The sequence below is a fragment of the Ruditapes philippinarum genome, unplaced genomic scaffold (genome assembly GCF_026571515.1).
Source record: "Ruditapes philippinarum isolate M1 unplaced genomic scaffold, ASM2657151v2 ctg730_1_1_1_1, whole genome shotgun sequence".
Taxonomy (NCBI): Eukaryota; Metazoa; Mollusca; class Bivalvia; order Venerida; family Veneridae; genus Ruditapes; species Ruditapes philippinarum.
In genome coordinates, this window is record NW_026859790.1 from 165811 (window position 1) to 193140 (window position 27330).

At 30.3% G+C, this 27330-nt stretch overlaps 1 protein-coding gene across 3 annotated transcripts in view; it reads left to right on the forward strand.

Moving 5' to 3' along the window:
• Nucleotides 1–26761, forward strand: part of LOC132757917 (E3 ubiquitin-protein ligase TRIM9-like) — a 126515-nt gene extending 99754 nt beyond the window's left edge. Inside the window, exons 7-9 of one of the 3 annotated variants that reach the window (XM_060749415.1) lie at nt 2936–3008; nt 5670–5692; nt 12748–12886. In XM_060749415.1, coding sequence (XP_060605398.1) covers nt 2936–3008; nt 5670–5685 — 89 coding nt within the window. In that variant the 3' untranslated portion in view covers nt 5686–5692; nt 12748–12886. Of the gene's footprint in view, nt 1–2935; nt 3009–5669; nt 5693–12747; nt 12973–21495 lie in introns of those variants that run through there. The other 2 variants (XM_060749414.1, XM_060749413.1) reach the window with 2 other exon arrangements.
• Nucleotides 26762–27330: the final 569 nt, after the last annotated feature.

The following is a 27330-nucleotide window of genomic DNA, read 5'->3' on the forward strand; positions in this document are numbered from 1 at the left end:
TTTGTGTAGGTAAGTTCAGTGTGCACACACAGGATATACAGTACAGTGAGATGTGGTTCTATCAGAATAAATTATATTTTAATGGGTTTTACGAAAGTTCTTGGATGTTTTGATAGTGCACTTAAAACAGACTGTTATTGCCTTTGAAAATAAAAAAACCCGCCCCTTGATCTTATAGAAACAGATATTGATTGTAGTGAGAAATGGTTTTAATCTACCCCTGTAGATGTTTTATCATGGATTCTAATGAAACTTTGCCGAATGTCTATTTTATATTGTGATAATGTAACATAAAATTTGATTATTATATTTCCCTCCACTCTCAGAAAACACTAAAATATATATATAAAACCGGGTTTTATTTCTGAAGAGTGAGACTCGATGACTCCATTTTAATGATCTATTTTTATGCCACCGCAGCATCTGCGATGCGGTGGCATATAGCGATTCACCTGTGTGTGCGTGTGTGTGTGTGTTTGTTTGTTTGTTTGTTTGTGTGTGTGTGTGTTATATAGATTATATAGTGAACTTAAAAAATCTTCTTGTGAAAAACCACTTGTCCAATTTCAACCTAACTTGGCAGGATTGATCCTTGGGTGAAGGGCTTCCAAAGTTGTTCAAAGAATTTTATTCCATGCAGAAATCTGGTTGCCATGGCAACCAAAAGGAATTATAAGAATAAATTTAGAAAATCTTCTTGTAAAGACCCAAAAGGCCTAGAGCTTAGATATTTTGCATAAGGCATTGTATGGTAGACCTCTACCAAGATTGTTCAAATTATAGCCCTGGGGTCAAAATCGGCCCCGCCCCGGGGGTCATTGATTTTCACTATATGTACATTTAGTAAAAACTTAAAATACCTTTTTGTAAAGACCCAAAAGGCCTAGAGCTTAGATATTTTGCATAAGGCATTGTCTGGTAGACCTCTACCAATATTGTTCAAATTATAGCCCTGGGGTCAGAATCGGCCCTGCCCCCGGGGGTCATGGATTTTCACTATATGTACATATAGTAAAAATTTAAAATACCTTCTTGTAAAGACCCAAAAGGCCTAGAGCTTAGATATTTTGCATAAGTCATTGTCTGATAGACCTCTTACAGATTGTTCAAATTATAGCCCTTGGGTCAAAATCGGCCCGGCCCGGGGGTCATTGATTTTCCTCATATTTACATAGTAAAAACTTATAGTAAAAACTTATATTAAAACCTTTAAAAACATTTCTTCTAGCAATTGACAAATGCTAGAGGTTAGATACTTTGCATGAAACATTGTGAAGTGAACCTCTAGCAAGAATGTTCAAATAATAGCCCTGGGGTCATTGATTTTCAATATATACATATAGAAAAAATTCAAAAAAAATCTTATTGTCTGAAGGTACAAGGCTTAGAGCTTTAATATTTGTTAAATGATATCATTTATAGGTACTCAACCAAAGTTGTTCAAATTTTGCCTCCAGTGTCAAAATTAAAAGTGAACTTTGATATCAGCAGTGAGTGACCTAGATTTTGACAAAGTGTATTACATGTTGTCCTTTGATGCAGTCATGAAATTTTAGGCTGTGTGAAATATGACCTTCACCACCAAATTCACTAGACTCAAGTGCATTGAAATATTCCTACTCTGATCTTTTATTGAGGTAACAGTAGATTTAACCACTAATCTGATAATAAGAGTTAGATATGCATTATGACAATCTTCAATTGTATAGAAACAAAAAAAATCTGTTCCTACACTACTATTTAGTGTTGTATTAATGCGGTGGCATAGCATTTTTCTCAAATGCAATCTTGTTTTTTTTGCACTTCATAAACCATTGTCATGACTTTCTTGATTGGTACCATCATTATTATAGCTATTGCATGTTTGTATTTTGTCAGTCAGTGAAGTTGAGTCATGTGTTTTATATCTCACAATAAATGTTCAATACTTTAATGATGCTATTCTTTTGTCTGTTTTACATTTTGTCTTTTTGTGAAACTGATAGGTGAAGCCCAAAACTGATGATAATAAACTTTAAACTACTTATAATGATTTATTTGTTAATGGTAGAACACTTATTTAACATCATTCTAGATCTTTAACTTTGTTGGCTCAATAGGGAAAGTGTCAGATGAGTAATCCAGGGGTAGCCTGGACAAGGCGTAATTTTGCCATGACATTTGTTGTCTCACATTAAGTCTAATAATCAATTGTCTCTTACCACTGATTCAAAAATCATGTGGGATTAGTAGTAACTCACATGCGGATACTGGTTAGTTATCCAGGGAAGAGGTATGAGCAAAAAATTTGCTAAAATCAGCAAAAATAATGCAAAAACAAACAAATCTTTGATGGTTTGACTGTAACCAGACACATTCATCTTGACCTATTATGTCCCAGGCTGACTTGTGCTTACAGCTTAGCTCTATGTCCTCTAATAGATCAAATAAGGGAAAAAAAGTCATAATTTTTATGCTTAAAAATGTATGTCCAAGCAAATCAGTACTCTTGAAAAAAAATATAATTGTTTATTAATTACTTGATGGCTTAAATAAGCAACAAGCTGATTTTGTGCCATATTCAGTGCACAGGAATATAGGTAAAATTAGATAATCACAAAAAAAAAACAATATACAGTAATTCTAAAAATCTTATGACAAAATTTAGTTGCATTGGTAGAATATTAAGAAGAAGCAAATATGTTGTTATCTGAAGTTTGCTGTGTGCTGGAAAATGCAAAATGTACTTATAACAATTATATTAGTAATTTTGAGATCAGGGGTTATTGGCTGGCAGACATAAAGGGAACATCTTAGCAAAGAATAGTTTTCTTGCCTTTACATTTGATACTAATCCAACTAGGCTTCCGTACAGTACTCTCAGTGCTTTGATTTCTCTCAGCCTTGATAGATGACAGTTATATAATATATGATTATATTTTTCTTATTTTTACAGCTGGTATCTTTACCCAGTGTATGCTGGAAAATCATCTTTTATCAGATACAAGACGCCTATTAGAACATTTACGGTATGTTATAAAACAAGTACAAAACAAGCATTGAAGAAATGTTTTCTGCATGTTTTGTTGGAGAGAATGTAGTGGCTACCTTATATATTGTGCACACTGTTCTAGTTCAGTTCATTTTCTGTTACTGCATATTTATTTTGTATATATAAATTGATGTTGTTATCTATGTTTGGTTTTTAATGTGATGGTAATTGTTAATTGTTGTTGTTACATCATCTAGGAGCTAGCAAGCTTTTTGCAATATTTTGTAATCATCAAGTTTTATCCTTTGTTTTCGATGTTCATATTTCTGTATAATATCATTCTACAGTTATTTCCAGGAATTGTTGAAATTCAGATAAATGTTCATATTCCACCCAGTCATTTGTCAAAGTGGTATGTTTTCACATGATATGATTCAATAGTAACTGCAATTTATCCTATTGTCAAAGTTAATACAGGTAGATAGGGACCAGTTTACAATTTAAATTTTAATGATACTGTTCCTACTGTTGTCAAAGGATCTCCCAATGTCATAGTTAATATATAGTTTCATAAACTATATGATGACAGTAAAATGTCACCCTATAAGTACCTTATTTTAATGTTGCTATTACAGGTATTTTTATGGTCCTTCAGAATAGTTAATTCCAATAATCCTAATAAAGTGTTGAAAATCATTTTAGCTGATTTCAATAACAGATTTAATGGTGATGTTTGATTCCTATAATGTTGAGCTGTATGTAAACTGGCATGATAGATGTTGTATATTTTCTCTCTCATGAAAAATCTCACTCAATCAAACTTAGTCTGTCAAGTTATCACTTTGTTATCAATTTGTTTTCGTTGATCATATCCAAATTTTAAAACTCACTATTTCTTTGGCGTTCAAGTTTAGATAATTATGCGCATACATTTCTAAACTGAAAAATCAAACGGATTTTTGAACCTCAATGGTAGAACTTGACATATCATATAACATACTTATACAATATGATGCCATATTGAATCATTTTGACACGATTATCAAAAACTTAAATGTCATGTCCAGACAGTAGGAAATTATATATATATGTAATAGGAAGTTGACAGATTTTGTGATGCTGCCTCATATATGATACTATAGTTAATCTTTGTAAGCATGCTTCGGATTATAGTTTCTTGTTTTATGCCTGACTTTAATTATTTTATTTTTGGTTCAAGATGGTAGAAGGTGCATGTTGGTGTTACTATGCATGTTTTATATTTCACTGTTACATCATAAATATACACATTATATTTCATTGTGGGCAATCATCTTTCATTAATACGTATATTGATAATGAAGACAGAGCTTTTATCTTTGTTCATCATTGTCATACTTCACTCATTAATGAATACTGACAACAAAAATAGAAAAATATGCTTCATTTTAATCACTTTCCTCATAAATATCTTATAATGTGACACCATATATGCTGATGTTGATATCTCAGTTATTTCCCTGGTTATAATACTTTAGATAAAAACTTGTTCATTTGGGGAAAAGGAAAATTTAAAAAATGCAGGAAGCTGCTAACTTAAATATCTGCAGCTGATGCTTCAATTCTCACTTACTTTAACAAAGTTAACAGCCATTTAAGAAAAGAAGAATGTTTTAAAACAAACCATCTGCTTCATAAATAATATATGAGCCACGTCACAACAAAACCAAACATAGTTCGTTCGCGACCAGCATGGATCCAGACCAGCCCGGGCATCCGGGCAGTCTGATCAGGATTCATGCTGTTCGCTTACAAACCCTATAACAAGTAGAGAAACTGACAGCGAACAGCATGGATCCTGATCAGACTGCGCGGATGCGCAGGCTGGTCTGGATCCATGCTGGTCGCAAACACATAACATTGGTTTTGTCATGACGCTGCTCAATTATATAGACATCGGTAGAAGAAAACTTGTTGACAATAAACTGATGTTAAACACATTAAATGTTTATATTATTTTCATACAATAAAATTTAATAGAATGATAATTTAAACTATTAGGATTTATTGTGAAAGGGGAGTTTGTGTATCACATGTTCTGGTATCCCGCAGCAATTCCACGAATAAAGTTTTTATTTTCCTGTATCTCTGATGTTCCGGCACTGTTACTAAAAGCTTGCGTTGTCTAGTGCTGCTTCGTGTATAAATATATGCGCAGGCTGCTCAATTATATAGACATCGGTAGAAGAAAACTTGTTGACAGTATATATATATTTTTGGCAACATTTTTATGCGAGGCTTTTAGCGTATTTTCACTCTGTGAAATAAACTTTGTTAATTGCTTTCTTGATTGGAATTGTATCTTGAGCACCACAGTACATCTGTTTCTTTGTATTTTATTTATACAAAATGAGCTTTTTGTTTAATTATTTCACACCTACAAACAACTTCTGATTAAATCGTTAAAAACAGCCTTCGTGTAATTTATTTACTTTATTGATGGTAAACCACCAGTTCTCTCATCAAAATATTACTACAAATCTTTTACCATGTTAACATAATAAATCCATAATTTTACAATGTTTTTATTTTTGTTATATATTTTTATTTATCAGAAGAAACATTAACATTACTGTGTAAGTGACAGTAATTATAATTTTTGTAAAGATAAATAACTTTATGCACTAAGATGACCTTATTTTTGTTTTTTATTCTACAGACATCTGAAGAAATAGACTAGGGGTAAATACATTATTGTGCATCCATTTTGTTTTTTTTTTACCTCAAGTGTTTCTTTTTACCCCTTTTCATTTTTGCTTTTTTTATTTTTGGACAAAAAAATCAAGCACTCTGACATGAAATAAAAGTAATTAAAAAAAAAATTACATATAATTTGTAACAATGCTGATTTAACATATAATATTGTTACTTATCAAAAAATATATATATAATTTGTTCAATTGAAACAATGGGAAACCCTATATGAAATTTTTTAAATATTTTTCAAAAAAATTATCTTGACAATGTTTTTTGATAAATGTATTTTGCAAGAAATGTTTTGTTTCTAACATAAAAATCTTAAATCACGGCATGACTGGGGAAATTATCTTGAACAAACACACACTTACAATTTTATATCAAAACAATTTCTTACATTTAATACCTTTTTGTCAATATATAGCAATTTATGTTGTAAATCTTTCACTTTTCTTAACCAATCTTCTTAAGTGTCTAGACTGAAGTATTACCATAGTAACAAGTTGTTTCCTCTACCAGGAGCTGTTTTAATGCTCTATTAAAGTCCTCAATTTAAATGCATTGAAAATGGAGGAAAATCATTGTCACGTTGTAATGCAAATGCTCAAAAAAGCAAAAAAGCACAAGTCTGTAGAATTAACATATTTTAGTTGTAATGAGGTTTAGAAACATTTCCATATAAAATGTGGTAATAAAAATGTAGAGATCTTGCATTTCATTAGTCAGTGATTGATGAAGATATCACACTAACTATGCTTTATGAAATCTCTCCAAACTGAAATTTTAGGACATGTTGAGAATTCAAATTTTGATTTTGTATTACAACTAGCAGAGTGCAATACAGAGCACTAGTAGTATGTGACACAAATCTCTAAAATTGATACAACTAGGATTTGACACAGGGTACTAAGTATTGATACTAGTAGTATGTGACACAGTGCACTAAGTATTAATACTAGTTGTATGATTATTGATACCAGATGTATGTGACACAGTGCACTAAGTATTAATACTAGTTGTATGATTATTGATACCACTAGTATGTGACACAGTGCCCTAAGTATTAATACTAGTAGTATGTGACATCATGCACTAAGTATTGATACTACTAGTATGTGACACAGCACACTAAGTATTGATATTAGTAGTATGTGACACAGTGCACTAAGTATTGATACTAGTAGTATGTGACACAGTGCACTAAGTATTGCTACTAGTAGTATGTGACACAGTGCACTAAGTATTGATACTAGTAGTATGTGACACAGTGCACTAAGTATTGCTACTAGTAGTATATGACACAGTGCACTAAGTATTGCTACTAGTAGTATGTGACACAGTGCACTAAGTATTGATATAAGAAGTATGTGACACAGTGTACTATGTATTGATACTAGTAATATGTGACACAGTGCACTAAGTTTTAATACTGGTAGAATGTGACACAAAGCACTGAGTACTGATACCAGTAGTATGTGACACAGTGCACTAAGTACTGATACTAGAAGTATGTGACATAATGCACTAAGCACTGATACTAGAAGTATGTGATACAGTGCATATTGATACTACTAGTATGTGACACAGTGCACTAGGTATTGATACAAGTAGTGTGTGACCCAGTGCACTAAGTATATGTCACATAATGTGCTAAGTATTGCTACTAGTAGCATGTGACACAGTGCAATAAGTATTGATACTTGTAGAATGTGACCCAGTGCACTAACTATATGTCACACAATGCATATTGATACATACTAGTAGAGTGTGACACAGTGCATTACGTATTGATACTTGTAGTATGTGTCTCAGTAGACAAAGTATAATGGTAGAAATAATATGCAAGACAGACCACTACCTATTGATACTAATAGAATGTGACACCATTTCATTGCAGCTTCATTCTGACTGCCTGATTTGTGAAATGTTTAGTAGGAGTCATTATGCCCTTTTACTAAGATTTAATTAACCTTTTCCTTTCTTCTTATTACATCAAAACAATCATTGTCATAATCATAATAACTGTCTTTCTTGTCACATTTTTCATTCTGAAGGATCGTAGAAATAATATAGACCTATTATTTTAAATATTTAATTGAACTAAACTATTAGATTAGTCTTTTAATTACTACAGTGAGAGCTTTATTATTGAAATTGACTTTTATCAATTAATAGATTATCAATATCAAGATGTTGTTACATGCTTTTAGTTCTTGAATTCTGGCTTTAGGATAGAACAGTGTGGCAAATACCCCCTTACAAACTGAAATAACAACACCTTGAAATGGTCAGTTAGGGAATGTAACCACTTCATCATATGACATGATCCTAGCATTAAAATTGTCTAAATTACCTGACATAACACAGTGGTAAAAGATTGTCTAGCAGGAGAACTAGACAAGTTATATAAACATTAATCGGTTGTTTCTACCTTAGATAAATACAGTAGACCTTGTTAGGACATTGATCAGACAAGAAGCTTAAAGCATTATTGTTTGTCAGCACAAATTCTTCAAGTATTGTCAGAATAGTTTTGTCTGTATTGATATCCCTGGCTGTATTATTTCTAACATTTACTAGTAATTTAAGATTAACAAAAATAATTAAAAGAGTAGGGAGAAGAGGGATTGGGGTGTCATGCTTGTTTTTTCGGAATTGTACTTTCAAAAAAAAAACCATTTAGTTATGTCAGATGTTATCATTAAAAAAAGAAGGACATTGGGAAAAGTCCATATTTCTTTGAAACTTGTTCTAGAGAACAACAGACATGTGTCACAGCTTTCTCATTAGAGAGTAGACATTTTTACCCCAAGGCTGTATTTTTAATCTTCTAAAAGACAGTTACAAGATAAATTGATCACTAGCATAAAAAATGAACACTTTGTATTCTATAATCTAGTTGCTTTTTTTTCTCTGATCAAAATTATATGATTTGTAAGATTTGCAAAACATAAAAAAAAAACTTCATTGTGTCATATGTCACATAAGGGGATTTCAAAATTTAGTTTATACTAAAATCCTTCATTGTGTCACATATCACATTAGGGGTTTTCAAAATTTAGTTTATACTAAAATCCTTCATTGTGTCACATATCACATTAGGGGTTTTCAAAATTTAGTTTATACTAAAATCCTTCATTGTGTCACATATCACATTAGGGGTTTTCAAAATTTAGTTTATACTAAAATCCTTCATTGTGTCACATATCACATTAGGGGTTTTCAAAATTTAGTTTATACTAAAATCCTTCATTGTGTCACATATCACATTAGGGGTTTTCAAAATTTAGTTTATACTAAAATCCTTCATTGTGTCACATATCACATTAGGGGATTTCAAAATTTAGTTTATACTAAAATCCTTCATTGTGTCACATATCACATTAGGGGTTTTCAAAATTTAGTTTATACTAAAATCCTTCATTGTGTCACATGTCATATTAGGGGATTTCAATATTTAGTTACTAAACTCCTTCATTGTGCAATATATCATATTAGGGGATTTCAGTATTTAGTTTTTACTAAACTCCTTCATTGTGCAATATATCACATTAGGGGATTCCAATATTTAGTTTTTACTAAATCTCTGTCACATATCACATTAGGGGTTTTTAATATTTAGCTTCTTTCAGTTGAGCAGCTTGTTTTCAAATAATTTATTTAGATTTTTAACATTATTAAATCAGTAATCAACAAGCTTTGACTTTTTTCCTACGAAATTTCTAAGACTTGTTTCTGTTAGTAAAATCGCCAGATCTCCATCAGTTTGCTGCCAGAGCTCTGAGACCTGTACTGTGTAGTATCAGAGAATGACCTTGAGGGCAATTTATACATAAACTTTCGACTTTTATGGCTTAACGATTTCATCAAAAATTGACTTTAATACAATTACACCTGACAGTTTCAAATAAATAAAAGCTTAAATTGTATTACATCAGGAAACAAACATTATTAGAAAAGAACATGCTGAATATTTAATGACAAGTCTACAAGTGAAATGTTCTTTTTATTGAAGAGAGACTTGAAAATTTCCGTTCTGTTTGCAACTTTTTACAATGAATTGATACCTTAGGGTGCAGTATTTTACATAAAGCCTATTGAATAATAGATGTAACACTGTTTTATGTTAGAGAAGTTTGAGAAGGAAGAGTAAATGTTTATGTTGAATTATGGCTACAAGGGGACTTATTAAAATTATTGTTTTCCATATAATATATAGTACTTCTCATTGAAAATGGTGTTTCTGTTCCTATGTATGTTGTTGGTGAAATATGGTTTCTTATAACAGCTGTTAAACAGTTGATATCTGAATGTAAAATCTTTAATTGATAATTCACGTGTTGGGAGAATAAAAGAGATGAAATTAGTGAGTGGGTGGAGTCTAAATGAATGTTTAGAAATTAAATTTAAAATTCATATCTCTGACATTGTAGGGTTGATTGAAATTTGAAAAATGTTTACATTTGTTGAATGTGTTTCCTTTGATGTTAAAACATGTTTACAACAATCGAATTCATGTTTCTGTGTACACAATTGGTTATTGTTTATCTCTCTGGCATCAATAATAAATATTGCAAGTATTAAGTCATTTAATGATTGGAAAAAGTAAATAGTTATCTAACATCAAACATACTGATTGTAACAATGATTCTGACAGATATCAATATATGAATTAATGTTGATTTATTCTCTTTCTCACTGATAACTCTCATCAATAATTATATAATCAATTTTAATTGCCAACAGTCTGATGTTGTAATTTAGCAGAGAAGGGATTTAGTCAGACCTTTGTCGCCAAGTTTCCCCCCCGCAGGTCGACCACTGTCACTGATTATATTTCTGCCTGAAGCTCTGTCCCAGCCAATCACAATGAAATGAAAAGTTTTAAAGTTAATTACATTTTGTTTGATTTTAAAACTGCTCATTATCCCTGCATTATCAGAGAATCTGTAACATTGTGTACAGGATGTTCCACACAAAGAACAGAAGTCTAAAATTATAAAGTCTGTATTACAGTTAATTGATTCAGATTTAATCAGTTATAGTGTGACATAATGATATCAGTTTTTACTACATGATGACACTTAATATCAATTTAAGTTCTATTAAATGTACAAGTTAATTTATGAAATGCATTTATCTGGAATTCAAGTTTGAAGAAAGAATTATTAGTTGCAGCTTTCATAAAAAAACAGTCTTATGTCAATTATTTTCAGATTGACATTTTTACCCAGTAATTGATTTTCTAGTTTATTTATATATGTAGATCCACACCCCCTTGATTTACGTAATCATAGTGATGATCATACACCTGACATGATTATTAACACCTGTAAATATTCTAGTTCAAACCCACCCTGGCGGTGATCATTTACAATGAAAAATTACAGCTTTGATTCAGAGGAAAGCATATAAGTTAGATTTAAAGGGATTTACAATTTTCTAGGTAGATATTTTACTAATGAAAGAGACATTAGAATTGTGATAGACACCTGCTCACGTAAACTGAGTGCCAGGATATAATTATAGATTGAAGAGTTACTATATGATATACCTATATGCTGTCATTTCACACCTGTATTCTGTTTACTTTTATCTAAATATGTTTTGGAAGTAATTAAACTATCTTTTCATCAAATATGTAGAACAAAAAAAAAAGTCAACAATGACACTGTGTGTTTTACAGTTACTTTCATATTTCCAACCTCAATAGCTGAAATTTCCTGAAATATATGATATAATTATTGTTTAATACAGGTTTACTCTTAATATTTATTATATAATTATATAATACTGGTTTTCCTGTAATGGTGAAACACATAAGTGAATTCAAAATATATTTTAATTTAGTGGTTGAGACAATTTTTTTCTATATTGCATGTTTAAGACCTATTTAAAACACTTGTCCAAACCTTTGTTTTGTTCCTCCTTTTGTTTGCATTTAACCCATAACCAAAATTAATGTACCTAACAGTGATTGAGTCAGTGTAACCAGTATACTCAGCCAGGCGTGCCAGTACACACTGGCCAGTCTCTATACTGGTGGTAGCTCAACTTTTATATTTTATCCCTGAAATCCCATATTTAAACTTAGAATGAATGGACTATTCCAGATGATAAGCACGGTCAAATCCATTACACTAATTTAGCAGGTTATAAAGGATAAAAATATTTTCAAAGTTGGCAACATAAAAATCCTACTTTCCTTGTTAATTTGCCTGATTTGATATTTTTCTCCTAAAAAAAAAAAAACAACAGCAACAATAAAAACTGCATGCATGCAGCTGATAATTTCATTGTTGAACACAATAGTTGTAAAATTCTTAGATAAAAACAAGTTTTGATTTCCATCAAATTTTAGGCATTTTTGTTACATTTGAATATTATTGAAAATAGCTTTTCCCACAGAGAAAATATTTAAAATTTGTTTGCATTGATTTTTGTGCGAGTCAGTTTTGTGTTGATTATGATTATTTAGACATCATCATTTTAATTAGCTTATGTTTCCATCAGTATTAAAATTACGTAACTGAAATATAGATGAGTAATGTTAAACTTCAAACAATTTATGATGCAGGAAAAACCATCAATTATGCTTACAAAGAGCCCTTGGCTTCTAAGAACTTTGTGCTAGATTAAAATAAGTGTGAAATCAAAATGATTTTTTGTCAAGAGATGTTTTTTTAATTTATAAAGTAAGTAGTTCATAACACCTGTTTTCAGTACTTTGAACTGTTTATTTTTTAATGCTTCTTGAAAACTTGAGAAGGAACTAACTGTAGGCTGTAGGCATTTTGCCACCCACACAGATAAAGTTTCTGTCTATTGTACAACTCTCTCTATTTTGCAAGGTGTGGTTGATAGTTAGAGCTGTTTGTCCATGTGTCTGTTTTAGATTTTGGACTATACACTCATCAAGCCATTGATATCCAAAGAAAAATAATCTTGTCACGGTGAGCAGGTTATAAGTATAATTTTGTGACATAAGTTCAGCGTGTACATGTATATAGTTATATTTTGTATTGTTTGTGTTTTTTCAGTGGCGTGGTTCAGCCTTGATCCTACAACAGCTCATCGTGACATCATCATCTCTAACGACAATCTGACGGCAACTTGTAACAGCTTCGAGCATCGCGTAATCCTCGGGGGAGTTGGATTCTCTAAGGGCGTTCACTACTGGGAAGTAACAGTGGACAGGTACGATAACAACACCGACCCAGCAATTGGCATTGCCAGATTTGACGTTAGCAAGGCAGAAATGCTAGGTGTGTATCTCAATTAAGGCATTATTTACTAACAATTACAAAAATAATTACATGATTAACTTTTTTTAAATCTATCATAAATTTATGATATATTAAAAAACAAAGTAAAAATGCTCAAGTTTTGAGACTCTAAAGGCATGACACTTTAATTGTTGCATAAGTCTTTCATAATCCCCTGTATCACTCAGTATGTAACAGATATTAAAGTATTGGCTATATATGTTGTGAATAAATGTTTTTGTTTTAAATATATTTCAGTAATGAAATTTTTTTAATATTTTACAAAAAAATCATTTTTAATTTTTTGTGATTTTCCTTATTTTGAAACTCTAGCATTAATTTAAAAATGTTGCATTTGTATGAAATTATTAAATACTCAAAGCCTTCCTTTGCCACCTTCTTATCATGAAAGCATTGTCTTGTCTCATGTATTCAACAGCTGATTCTGTCGTCACTAGGGACATATTCACAGACTTTCTATCAAAATGTACATATAAGGTTTAAAATAGACTGCCACAGGGGTCATACATAATTGAACAAAATGGAAGGAGTGTTTATTCCATTTTCAGAGAAATTACTGTTACAGTCTATAAGAATGTATACCATTTACATCTGCAAAGTTTCCAGTCTCTCAAAACAATAATCTTTATAACATTGAATTAACAGTGAAGAAAATTGGTTCAAAATTAAATGTGACATAAATTGTTATATAAAATCCTGAAATAGTTTGACTTTCACAAAGGAATCAAATCTCTCTAAATCAAGTTCCCATTTGTAATGATATAAATGAGAAAATTAAGTCAAGGAATTACCTAGATATTCATAAGACAAAAATGTTAGGTCTAAATCCAGAATCATTTAATTGATTTATATACAGCAAACACTCCTGACATTTCACATTTTGTTTAAGTAATAGTTTAAATGGGTTTCATTCCAACATTTTTAGCTCGACTATTCGAAGAATATGAGAGCTATTGTAGTCGCCCCGGCGTCGGCGTCTGCGTTGGTTAAAGTTTTTTGTAAAGTCAAATATCTCAATTATTACTTGAGATATTCAATTGAAACTTACAATACTTATTTATAGTAACAAGGTACATCAGATTGACAAGTTGGATAACTCTGCCTACAATATTGACAGAATTATGCCCCTTTTTAACTTAGAAATTTTGGTTAAAGTTTTTTGTAAAGTCAAATATCTCAATTATAACTTGAGATATTCAATTGAAACTTACAATACTTATTTATAGTAACAAGGTACATCAGATTGACAAGTTGGATAACTCTGCCTACAATATTGACAGAATTATGACCCTTTTTAACTAAGACATTTTGGTTAAAGTTTTTTGTAAAGTCAAATATCTCAATTATTGCTTGAGATATTCAATTGAAACTTACAATACTTATTTATAGTAACAAGGTACATCAGATTGACAAGTTGGATAACTCTGCCTACAATATTGACAGAATTATGCCCCTTTGGAACTTAGAAATTTTGGTTGAAGTTTTTTTGTAAAGTCAAATATCTCAATTATTGCTTGAGATATTTAATTGAAATGTAAAATACTTTTTTATAGTAACAATGTACATCAGTTTGCAAAATTGCATAACTCTGCCTGCAATATTTGCAGAATTATTTGCCCCTTTGAAACTTAGAAATTTTGGTTGAGGTTAAAGGTCTTCAAAGATATTTACTTGAAACTTTACACATGCACTTAGGGTCATAATTGGAGGGTCATAATTGTATGTCACTGACCAAGTTCCATAACTCTATCTTGCATTAAGGCTGATTCATATCCCCTTTTCTACTAAGTATCTTGGTTAATGTTTACATGCAAGTTTTACATATCTCAATAACTATTACAGATATTTATTTAAAACTTCACATATGCATTTAGGGTCATAATTGTAGGTCACTGACAAAGATCCATAATTCTATCTTGCATTTAGGCTGATTTTTCTCCCCTTTTTCAACTAAGAAATTCATGGTAAAGTTTTGTTTGTAAGCTGTTATCTCAATAACTACTGAAGGGTTTGTGCCTTTTTTGGGACAATTTTATGCATTCATAATAATAAAGCAGTGATTTACTTGATAAAACATCTTAATAACAAGCCTTTGTACCTTGTCTGTCAAATTTATGTAATCTGATAGGTAATTAGTATTATTATACTCAATAAAACACCCTTGTGACATTACCTTCCGAATAGTCAAGCCAATACTGTATAATTAGACTCTCTGTAAGGCCTATAACATGAATTTATAAAAAAAAATTTGCCCTTTTGTGAACTTAAAAGAATTAACATTATCAAGGCTCTTTTACTATCAAGCACTAAGAATAGTCGAGCGTGCTGTCCTACAGACAGCTCTTGTTATAAGATTATATATTGTGTTATAGTCAGAGTGTAATTAGTTATAGTGCTTAAAAAAGTTTATAAGCTTATCTTATAACTAACAGACTAAAAGTGCAAGCTGGCAAAATGATGCTACATGAGATATATACCTACCATATGTCCTACAGTTTTTATTCTGTAAAGATAGAATCCTTTAATTCAATGAAATATTGGGAATTAATAGAAACATGTTGGCGTAAGCTAAATGAATGTGATCAATGTTATGATACCGAATTTTCTGCCAACTTATTTTTTTTTTTGGTGTTTTGTAGATCAAATTAATTGATCTATGAAATCACACCTGTGAAACTAATAATGGTGAAATGAAAAAAAAATTCTGTGTTAAATTCCTTTACAAGATACAAGAAAAAAGTGAGACAATTAGACATTAAGTTAATAAATGGAGGTAATTAACTAATAAGTTATTAAAGGGAAGTAATGTATTGGTGAAAAGATTCTTAAAGATATTCAATATCAAGAATTTTTTTATTTTTTTTAAGAAAAAAGGAAAATGTTTATCAAAAGTACTATACTTTTAAATGGAAGTAATTTCATTGACTTAATACATGATTTTTTTGTATCATATCTAAGGGTAAGCATTCTTTAGAAACATTTGTAGCTAAAGGGCTGTAATTATTTACAGATTTGGAAATGAATGTATTTTGTTGTACAGATCTTTTCTATAGTACATTTATGCTATTTGAGAGCGGAATAACTGGCAATAAATGCTGGAAGATAAATTGTTTATACTGTTATATTTGAAGATGGTATCATTAAAGTTAGAGTCATTAAGATAACAAGATACTTGCTGTAGGATAACACATGATAACACATGATATAGGATAATATTTAATGATAACATGTGATAATTTATACAGGTACCTTCAATACCTGACATTACTACAGATCTCCTATAAAGTTTTATAAAACCAGTAAAGATAAATTATACATCAATATCTGTGGTGCTTGCAATGTTTACATATTCCTGTAAAAAATATAATTTCTTAGCGATAATTTTGAAAAAAAATAGTTAAAAAGTTGATGTCAACATTTACAAATTTTATTAAAACATTATACTGCCTGAAGATGGTATAGCAATATGATAATAAGGTATAAACACCTTTTCTTTGCAAAGATTTCCGTATATTTGAATATGTCAAATTTGTTTTTTGTTTGCTCATCTGCTGTTAAAACAGAATAGCAAAGTTATATAAATGAAAACTCTAGTGACTTGTATTATGTGTGAAAATAGATTAACTGTATTCATTTATACTGTTAGCCAGACAGCTTCCACTGAGGAAATATTGAAATGTCGTTTTATAGCACTTAATTCTGATGCTGTGTTTGAATTATTTATCAGATGTCTATCTATTCTGGGAATATAAGTAAGAAAATTATGTTATAGTCTTCAATATCATGTCCTATGAAGGCTGGTGTAGTGGTGTGTTATGACATATTGTTACTTTAGATGAAAAGATATTGTTAAAACTTGTTATGTCTAACTCAGTGTGAATGCTTCTTATATAACATAATTATATTGTCGGCAAATACAGAAATGTCTAGAAAGACAGACAAGCTCAAATTAGTGTGTAAAAATTATTACAAAATTTTATAGTGTAAATTGATTTTGGGAACTTGCATCTGTAGTTTTTTTCTTGCTTTTTCATGGTCATTATGAACTCAAGGTCATCTTGATTTTAGTATGAAGAATAGATTTGTTAGCCATAAAATATTAAAGGGATGTGAAGCCAATGTTAAATTCTGGCCCTTTATTGAAGAAGTAAATTGTAAAATTATATAAAGTTAGATTGATTCTCCAGTTTTAGTTAAAACCAAGTTAAGTTTTAGTTAAAACTAGGTCACGTTTTCATTTAAACTAGGTCACTAGGTCAAATTTTTTCATGTCCTTTTAAAGCTGAAACTAAAGTTTTGAAGCAGTAGTTTAACATACATTGTAGTTAGTTCAATGATGAAACATGAAGATAAACAGAATAAAAACAATGTTTAAGTTAATATTTTTCTAAAATATATACGGTACTGATAAGGATATACCGATAGTCTGGAAGGGGACTGTGTTCTTACAAAAGGAATCAATTTGTAAACATTTATTTTCAAGCATAGAATTCTCTTACACAAATAGTTTTAAAGTTATACACATGGTAAGAAAGTGATCTGTTTTATAACACATTATTAAATCTGAGAGAAAATAAAGTTCCCCAATTTGTGCACATTTCTACTGAATTCTGGGAAATAACGAGTGCAATCAATGCTATAACTCATCTTTTCTCCTGCAAATTTAAGACATGGGTTGTTTTTTTATTATTTGATACAAAATATTAAGAGTGTTTTTGTTTTCATTGCATTCATTAAGTGTGTGGGGGAAAAAAAGAGAATGAAAAAAATGAAATAACTTGATGAAAATGTCTTTAGTCTTATGTTAGAAATTAATCTCTCTTAATTTGATAGATGTGTTTCATTAAAAAGAAATTTATAAAAAAAAAAATTGTTTTATAACATGTACATGACTTATGAGAATGTCTTGATGCTATTCTGATACTTCTACCAGTGTCATGTTTGTTACGTTGGTTATTTATATGTCTAGAAAATTGTCTTTTTATTTGTTCCCATGAGTAGCTGATACATGACCCTGTTTTATGAGCCTATTTTACCAAATGTATTTTATACAGAAAAAAAGGGATATTGATTTGACTAGATTGTTTTGCGTGGAACATTACAGCTGGGGAAAGTAGTGTCCAGTTTCAACAAAACTAATTATAGAGCAATTAATGTGAGTTCATACCGGGTAATTATTGTGTTATATATCACAGTGACTCACACTAAACACAGATCTAATAAAGTTCTATGAAGAAAAATGAGCTAATTCTTACAGTTTTTTCTTGAGAAAATAATTACCAGTTTCAGGTTGTTGATGACAAGATGCCTGTATTAAAAAGAGATGTTGTTTTCACAAATTTTATGGATTTATTTCCTAGCTTTTAAGTTTGAGCTTGATAAAGTCTCGATTTAGTGGAATCTATAATGTTTACTTACTTCTGACCAAAATCTACCAGGTTTACTTCTGACCATTTTGATATTGAATCTCCCATAAATTAACAAGTTTAAAACATGACAAGTCCATTATCATAGGTGTAGCAGTGTATAAAGGTTAAAGTTGCTAAAAATAATATTATAGGAGTAAGTGGCTTAAAAAAAACAGCATGAATTGACATAATTGTATCAAATTTTATCATTCATTTATCAGTCTTTATTCATTGTCTGTTTCTAAGAATAAAGTAGGAGTAAAACTGATGGATTAAGTTTGTAGTTAAGGTCATTCACTTGGATTAGAATGTTTGGGCAATCAGCAGGGGTCAGGCTCCAGGTTGCTGTGGTGATATTATGTCTGCCAAAATCACTATCTTCCCTGACTTATCTCTATTAGCAACATAAACAATAAAAGTTTTCATGTCAGATACAATGTAAATATTGACTCACACACTTTTAACATTTTTGATAGAAAGTTGTATTTATTTAGATAAAATAATGTGAATGACCAGTTTCTGATATATTTCCTCCAGTGGTCAGCATCATACAAACATATCTATGTGTTATATGTAAATATGTGTATTTTGCTGAGAATTGATTTATGGGATTGCAACCTAACAAACTCTTGATTATACAATATACCATATACCAAAATTTAATTCAATAATGTTAAAATACCTATGCAAAGAATAGGGAGAGCTATAGTACTCACCCCAGAGTCAGCTTCACACTTTGGTTAAGTTTTTGCATGCAAGTTTCTGCAAAACTACTATCAGGAATAAGTTGATACTTAAAACACTTATTTGAAAGCATAATACTTGGTCAAAGGCCCATAACTCTTTCATGGATTTTGACATAATTATGGCCTTTTTTTGAATTTAGAAAATTCTGCATTATCCAGGCTCATGTTTAGCTATCAAGCTGACAATAGTCAAGCATGTTGTCCTACTGTCAGCTCTTGTTTCCATTTGTACTCAACCTAAAGTTCTTGTTCAATTATTGAAGCCATGCTTTTAAGAGCAGCATTCAGTTTACATGTAATATGTGTACATTTATTACAAATCTTACTTTCTATTCAGGTTTTTTTCCCATAATATTAGAATCAATGTTTTTATCAGTTTATAATTAGGAAAAAGATATCAATTCTGAGTGCATTGTTGTAGAATAATGCACGGTTTGAGTTCAAATGCATAGTAATATAATCACGAAGGCCGATAGGCCTGAGTGATTAATTACAAAGCATTTGAACGAAAAACATGCATTATTATACAATAACGCACGAAGAATTAATATCTATTTCCATTCTAACACGTCAAGAAAAAAATTTAATTATTATTATAAAGTTGGACTTTATGTTTGGTGGTTAAATTTGTTTTCGCCTCAGAGTTTCCAATAGAAACATTTTTTAAAGGCTGTTCCAGTGGGTTGAAAAAAACTGTCGTTAAATCTACCGTGTGTAGCAACATTTTGAGAATAACATTTTGAAAACGTTGATAAAACTTTGTTTGTTTATTTTATTTCACTCTTTAAATTTTCAAGCGAAATACAAATTATTAAAAGTGAAATAAATGTAAAACTGAACTCGTTTGCGACATTAAAATAGCGTACTTGATTTGATTGTTTTGCACGTGCTGTTTGGCGCTACATTGTGACGTCACGTAAACAACACTTTAAACATCTATACAGCGTTAACGACTGAATTAAAAATATTGGTGTTCAGATTCATTTTCTTAGTTAGACCATTTCTTTCATTCTAGATAGTTTTCGCAACAAAATTCTTCAAAAATTGTGTTTTATTTATCAGTTTTTTCAAACAAAATGGTGCCCTTATTGTGAAAATAAACAGGGAGATAATAAGAACGGCGGGTGCATTGTTGTAGAATAATGCACGCTTCGGGCCTTCTTTGTTTATATAGAAAAAAATTCTAATAGTGTTAGAATTATATATAAAGCATTCTATGTAATCTTTAAATGTTTAAAGACATAGACAATCAGGGCTGTGAAGAATATCAATAAATCAGCACTTCACAATGTTCCATGTTTCAAATATTTAATCTCAAGGGAAAAACTCACAATAGGAGAGAAGATCTACATGTTTCAGAATGTTTGACAAAGACTTTAATAAATTCTGTCTAATTTGAATATTGTCTGTCATGATACCACCATATATGGCCTGATTAAACTGACTATAGATCGACCCACTTTATACATTATTTTTTGTAAAAAGTCAGACAAGCACATATTTTCTTGATGCCTCTTCAATAAACAATAATAGAAATTGAGTTTAAAAATACACATATAATGTACTCTTCACCATCAATACAATATGGCAAGGTATGAAATTTAGAAGTCATTGTACAAAAAAAATACACCATATAAAAAGGCAGTTACTGTTACTGTCAGCACTAATTTTCGTTTCTATTTGCTGACAGATTTGGTTTGAAGCTTTGTTCTTTAAAAAGAAAAACATGTTGATTTGTGTTTACATTAAACGTGTTGTCAGTCAGCAGATAGCATACATCAGTAAAAAACTCCAAATTTATGTCCAATAATATTTATTTAACCTCTACTGGATCTAAATATATGAGGAAAGCAATTTTAGTTAGACAGGAGATGAGATTAGTGGGGTAAATTTGATCTCCTATACTGAGACTTGTGTCTGTAGTAACTGTTTACCTTTCTAATATATCACTATTTAATGTTTCCTTCATCAAGCTTGATGACATTCTACAGTAGGGTTTTAAATGTCTGTTTGCAGCTTATATCAAAGACAAAAAGCTGATGAAGGCTTGAAGCTTATGTCATAGACAATAAGCTGATGTAGTAGAAATGAATTTCAGATTTATTTTTGAAATTGTCTGTTTCAAAACAGGACTGATGATGATGAAGCTTAGTGATTCTATTTCATATTCAGAAAAAGGTTTTATTCCTAAATAAATTCTACTTTATATGTCGCTTTCCCGCGGATCTGATACATTAATGGTTAAAATGGCACATGCACAGTTTGTGTCAGTATATTTCGTGAGCAAATGAATATTTGTTTTGTGGCTAACTTTCATTTTATAGAATGTTATATATATATATTTTCAGGTAAAGATGATAAGGGTTGGTGTATGTATGTTGATAGTAAACGTAGCTGGTTCATGCATTCAGACATACACACAGACAGGACTGACGGAGGAATTAATCGTGCCAGTGTGATCGGAATTCTTCTAGATCTCGACCATAATACCCTCAGTTACTTTATCAACGGTGAACCACAAGGCCCCGTGGCGTTCACAGACCTGTGTGGCGTGTATTACCCAGCAGTCAGTATTAATCGTAACGTACAAGTAACGATCCATTCAGGACTCAACCCTCCTATAGAGTGCGAGGATAGCGAGGACTCGGCAGCGTAAATCAATTTTGCTCGTCAGAATATTTCGAACTTTATTGTCGTTTCATCATATTAAATCATTTCTTAGCAGACTTTTCTTTTGCCTTAATTAGTCTGGCTTTTATTCTTTACGATATTTAAGTCAAATATGATTCTATCAGGAAATCATAAAGATTTTATAGTTTGAATGATAATAGAAAAAACTTTGTTAGGTTTTCAGCTGATTTCCCCCTCTTATTTCCTCAACTTTACAATTAATACACAACAATGATTTGTAGTATCACTATTATTATTGTAGAATTTTTTATTTAGATTAAGGAGGGGAACATTTTTTTCCTGTTTGATTTTAAACATAAAATATTTTAAAGAATTTATTTACGAGTGGCAACATTCACTGAAGAATTCTTAAGTTTAAAAAGTAATTATGATGAAATATCGTAGATAAAAGAAATTGAGCTGATTTTATTGTTCTATTTTAGCTTATCATTATACATCATGTGCTTCATTTTTCATTATACCATTGTTACAAACATGTTTTATTCATAAATTTGTATATTTTGATAAATGTGATAGTTTTATGATATCTATTTCAGCAACAATACAAATGTAATTGTACTTTATTGTATAATGCCGACACATGGTTTAGTTTTTTAGCTTATATCAATGATAAAATGTTTGCAATATCTTCTTGATTTTAAGGCAGTTATATATTTATACATTGTTTTCTCTTTTACTTTGGTCAAACCATAAATTTTTAAAATATCTTCTTCCAGTGCAGTTGTACTATACAATTTTATTAAAATTTAGATTTCAAATTTTTCCTATTTTTGCTAGGATTGATTGAAATGTTGATGCAGAAAAGACACATGGATTGATTGAAATGTTGATGCAGAAAAGACACATGTCTTGTTATTTATTTACTATACTTGATGTATTTGTTAGAAACTTCTTAATCAAAATCCTGATTTTAATGACTGGGCCAATTGTCTTTACCGGGTATTCATAAAACTTAAGGCAAATACCTCAAAAACATTTATGGATGTGTATCACCAACCATTGTAATTGCAGTTTATTTACTGGGTTGTTTTTTTGTTTTTTTTTCAGTATTTATTTACAAATAGTCTCCTTTTATTATGTTTTGTGACACGTATTTTATTTATAGTGTCTCTTACATTGTTTTAAGCTACAGTGAATATAGGATATGGAATCAGTATTTTTAATATTTTGTGTTATTTACTTATTGCTGTAATTACAGTATATTTTCTGGCACTGGTTTGATGAAGTTAAGAAAGAATGTTAATGTCACTGATAGTATCTATTTGTAAACTGCCTATAACCAGTCTCTTCAATTGCTCCAGAACCAGTCTCTACAATTGCTGCAGAACCAGTCTCTACAATTGCTCCTGAATCAGTCTCTATAATTGCTGCAGAACCAGTCTCTATAATTGCTGCAGAACCAGTCTCTATAATTGCTGCAGAACCAATCTCTATAATTGCTGCAGAACCAGTCTCTATAATTGCTGCAGCTACCAATTGTCTAGAACCAGTCTATAGTTGCTGCAGTTATGGATTGTATAGAATCAGTCTGTAATTGCTGCAGTTACCAATTGTTAATAGCTGTAGTAACTGATTATCTAGTACAAGTCTCTACAATTGCTGCAGTTACTGGATCCCTAGAACAAGTCTACAATAATTATTGCTGCAGTTACTACTTGTCTAGAACCTTATCTAGAAGTAGTCTATTTAATTGCTGCAGTTAATGGTATCTTATGTGCTCATCAAATGGAAATTTCAATCCAGAACAAACAGTCTATTGTCTTGCAGTATTGATAAAAAACCACTTACTGGTACTTTACCATCAGACAGCCATTTATCTACATAATTTATCAACTTCATGTTCTAAAACTGTTTTAGTGAAAATTTGTTCACATCAAGTAATATTGTTAATAAAATTTCATCAACATGAATTATGTGTCTATCCCCTTTCAATTAATGTTATGATAGTTTTAAATGGAGGCAAACAAGCAAATGTCTTTCAAGCACAAAATGATTAAGGAAACTAAAAATGTTCAGTTTTCCATTTGTCACATGTGACCAGTTTATAGAAAGAATACAGGGTAAATTAATTGGTTTACAAGTTAATTATTGTCTAACACGTCTTACATCAAGTTATTTTATACCTCATATACATAGAAACTTGTAATTTTCATTTCACATATTTTGTTGATGCTATCATATTCTGAAAATGTTAAAACTTGCAGTATTGTTGAGAATTAGGAAACTTATATATGTCAAAGGCTAACAGATGAAAAGTGTGAAATTTATTTTGTGTTTTTTGGGGGTTTTTTTCTGACAATTAGAAATACTGTTCTATTAAAAAATACTGAATACTTAAATATTGTCTTGATGCTGATTAAATTAGTAAATTTAAATTTGTTTTCCTATCTAAACTCCACACATTGATAAAAGCAGTTATTTTATGTATATAAGGGAATTATGGTTTTGCTGTAGAATTTTATCTTCATATAAATTTTAAGCTTAAATTAATTTTTTTTGTTCTGCCATAGATTTAGACTGTTAATTGATGCTTAAAGTTGACTATATGTATATAGCATATAAGATATTTTACAGTTATTACCTGTGTTCCTGGTGCTGAACATAAAATTCATCTTCAACATCGTCTTCACAGACATTACATTATATAGCTTGTACAGACATGATATAATTTGTATGAAGATTGCATGAGAACCGTCACGAACAATTTCAATATACAGACAGATAATAGCTCATCATCACATGATACATTGCAAACAGACTGCAGACATGATATAATACATAAAAAAACAACTCTACAATATCATATTATTCATCACAGATATTGTCTTCACAAACAATTTAATGTACAGATGTGACATTATTCATCACAACCACTGTTTGTACAAAATCATTCATTACAAACATTTTATGTACAGATGTGACAACATTTATGACAAATGATGTCGCAATGGGACATGATTCATCGTAGCATATTCAAAACAGTTTGTAACATCAGCATATATGTGACATAATGTGTGAAATCATTCATCACAACACATTAATCTGTACAGATGTAACTTGATGTGTGATATAATTCATCACAGCACAAAACAGTGTGTGGCATCATTTATCATATCTGTGCAGATGTGACATACCTGTGACATCATTCATTACATAACACATATCTGTACGGATGTGACATCATTCATTACAACACACATATCTGTAAAATATGACATCATTCATCACAACACACATATCTGTACAGATGTGACATAATCTGTGACATCATTCATCACAACACACATATCTGTATGGATGTGACATCATTCATTACAACACACATATCTGTACAGATGTGACATCATTCATTACAACACACATATCTGTACAGATATGACATAATCTGTGACATCATTCATTAGAACACACATATCTGTACAGATATGACATAATCTGTTACATCATTCATTACAACACACATATCTGTACAGATGTGACATAATCTGTGACATCATTCATTAGAACACACATATCTGTACAGATATGACATAATCTGTGACATCATTCATTAGAACACACATATCTGTACAGATATGACATAATCTGTGACATCATTCATTACAACACACATATCTGTACAGATATGACATAATCTGTGACATCATTCATTACAACACACATATCTGTACAGATGTGACATAATCTGTGACATCATTCATTAGAACACACATATCTGTACAGATATGACATAATCTGTGACATCATTCATTAGAACACACATATCTGTACAGATATGACATAATCTGTGACATCATTCATTAGAACACACATATCTGTACAGATATGAGATAATCCAGCACTGAGGTCCAGTATTATTATAATAGAGAAGCCTTGTTTTTAAGGTGTACATATCATAAAGACTGCCAGAATTTTTACATGTAGTCTCAATCAATCATTAACTCATCATTTTACTTTAACATGTTGTTTTTTTTTCTTTCTAATTAGTGAAATAATCAGTTGTTAAAAGATATTAAGATAAGTGCTTGAAGCATTTATTTCACTTCAAACATCTAATTTGTGATGCATCTCAAGCTGCAAACTAAATTAAGCAGACTAATTCATTTGATATTGTGATTTCTGAACAATTTTAAAAGTACGATTTTTTTTGTTAAACTGTTCTAACACTTTCAACATTTTTATATGAATATTGTTTTAAGACAAACTATAATTTTACCATCTGAGTTGCTGCCATGATAAACACTGCAACTATAAATGGGAGTACAAAAGATTAAAGTCTGTATTTAAAGGTACATTAAGTCTCAGAAATGAAAATATATTTTTTGGGGAAGAAAAAACAAACCTGTGTGTCTTGTAATGTTTAAAAAATAGATTAAGAGCTGTAAGACAATTATCACACGACAAAAGCACCCTTCAATGTACATGTATAATAATTTGTTTTAAAAATAACAAAATTTAAACAAAGTGGTATTTTGTCTTCCAGAATACTAAATCACTGTTATTATACTTATGGCCTAGAGGTAAAAGATAGTTTAGATATATAACTCAGAATATTAAACAGAACGCCAAGAATAAAATGATTTTTAGAGATAAAAATTAAAGTATTTTTGGGCATACAGGAAGATACTTTTCTATAAATAAAAGTTACACCTTAATGTTACCTGTGCTGTCTTAGCAATAAATTATGTTAATCTTATAAAAGAAGTGCATTATTTAATTGTTATTTATGAATTCATTTTATTTGTTTTGCTAAAAACAAAATCACAGCTTTTAATTGATTAGTACTATGTGAATATCATTTATTTATTTATCATGTTTTTGTATTCGCAAAAAAGAGTCCATCATATAATATTTATATATATTTGTGTCTAGATTTAGACTTTTGACCACATTTTGACCAAAAATAAAATTGCTGAACAAAGATGTTATTACTTTTGTTATTTCTTCCACACAAAGTGATGTATGACAGAATTATACATAATGATGTATAGAAACCGATTGTTTTATTATGTGAAGAGACTAGCTGGCAATGTTGAGGAAGTCTCTCAATTGTCACAATCTGATTTGACATACAACACTGTTACAAGGATCATTGCCTTACCACCAAAGATAAAGGACCGAGTCTGAAGTTAAGTACTTAAAGACCAAATCTGAACTTAAACAACCAAGTCTGAACTTAAACAACCAAGTCTGAAGTTAAACAACCAAGTCTGAACTTAAACAACTAAGTCTGAAATTAAAGGTTCAGGTCTGAAGTAAGAATATCAAGATTTTAGATAGAGCACAGAGTTTGAAACTGTTAAAGTAAAAGTTAATGATAAAGCATTGTTTGCAAATAAATCTTCAATCTTAATGTTCTTTTGTTGGGAGAAGGAGATAGACACATAACAATAGAGATTTCTATTCTGAAAGTTTCTATATTAAAATGTCAGTGTGACCTTCAAAACAAAAGATATTGGCAAGCACATTGAGAAACTGAAGTATTGTACCTA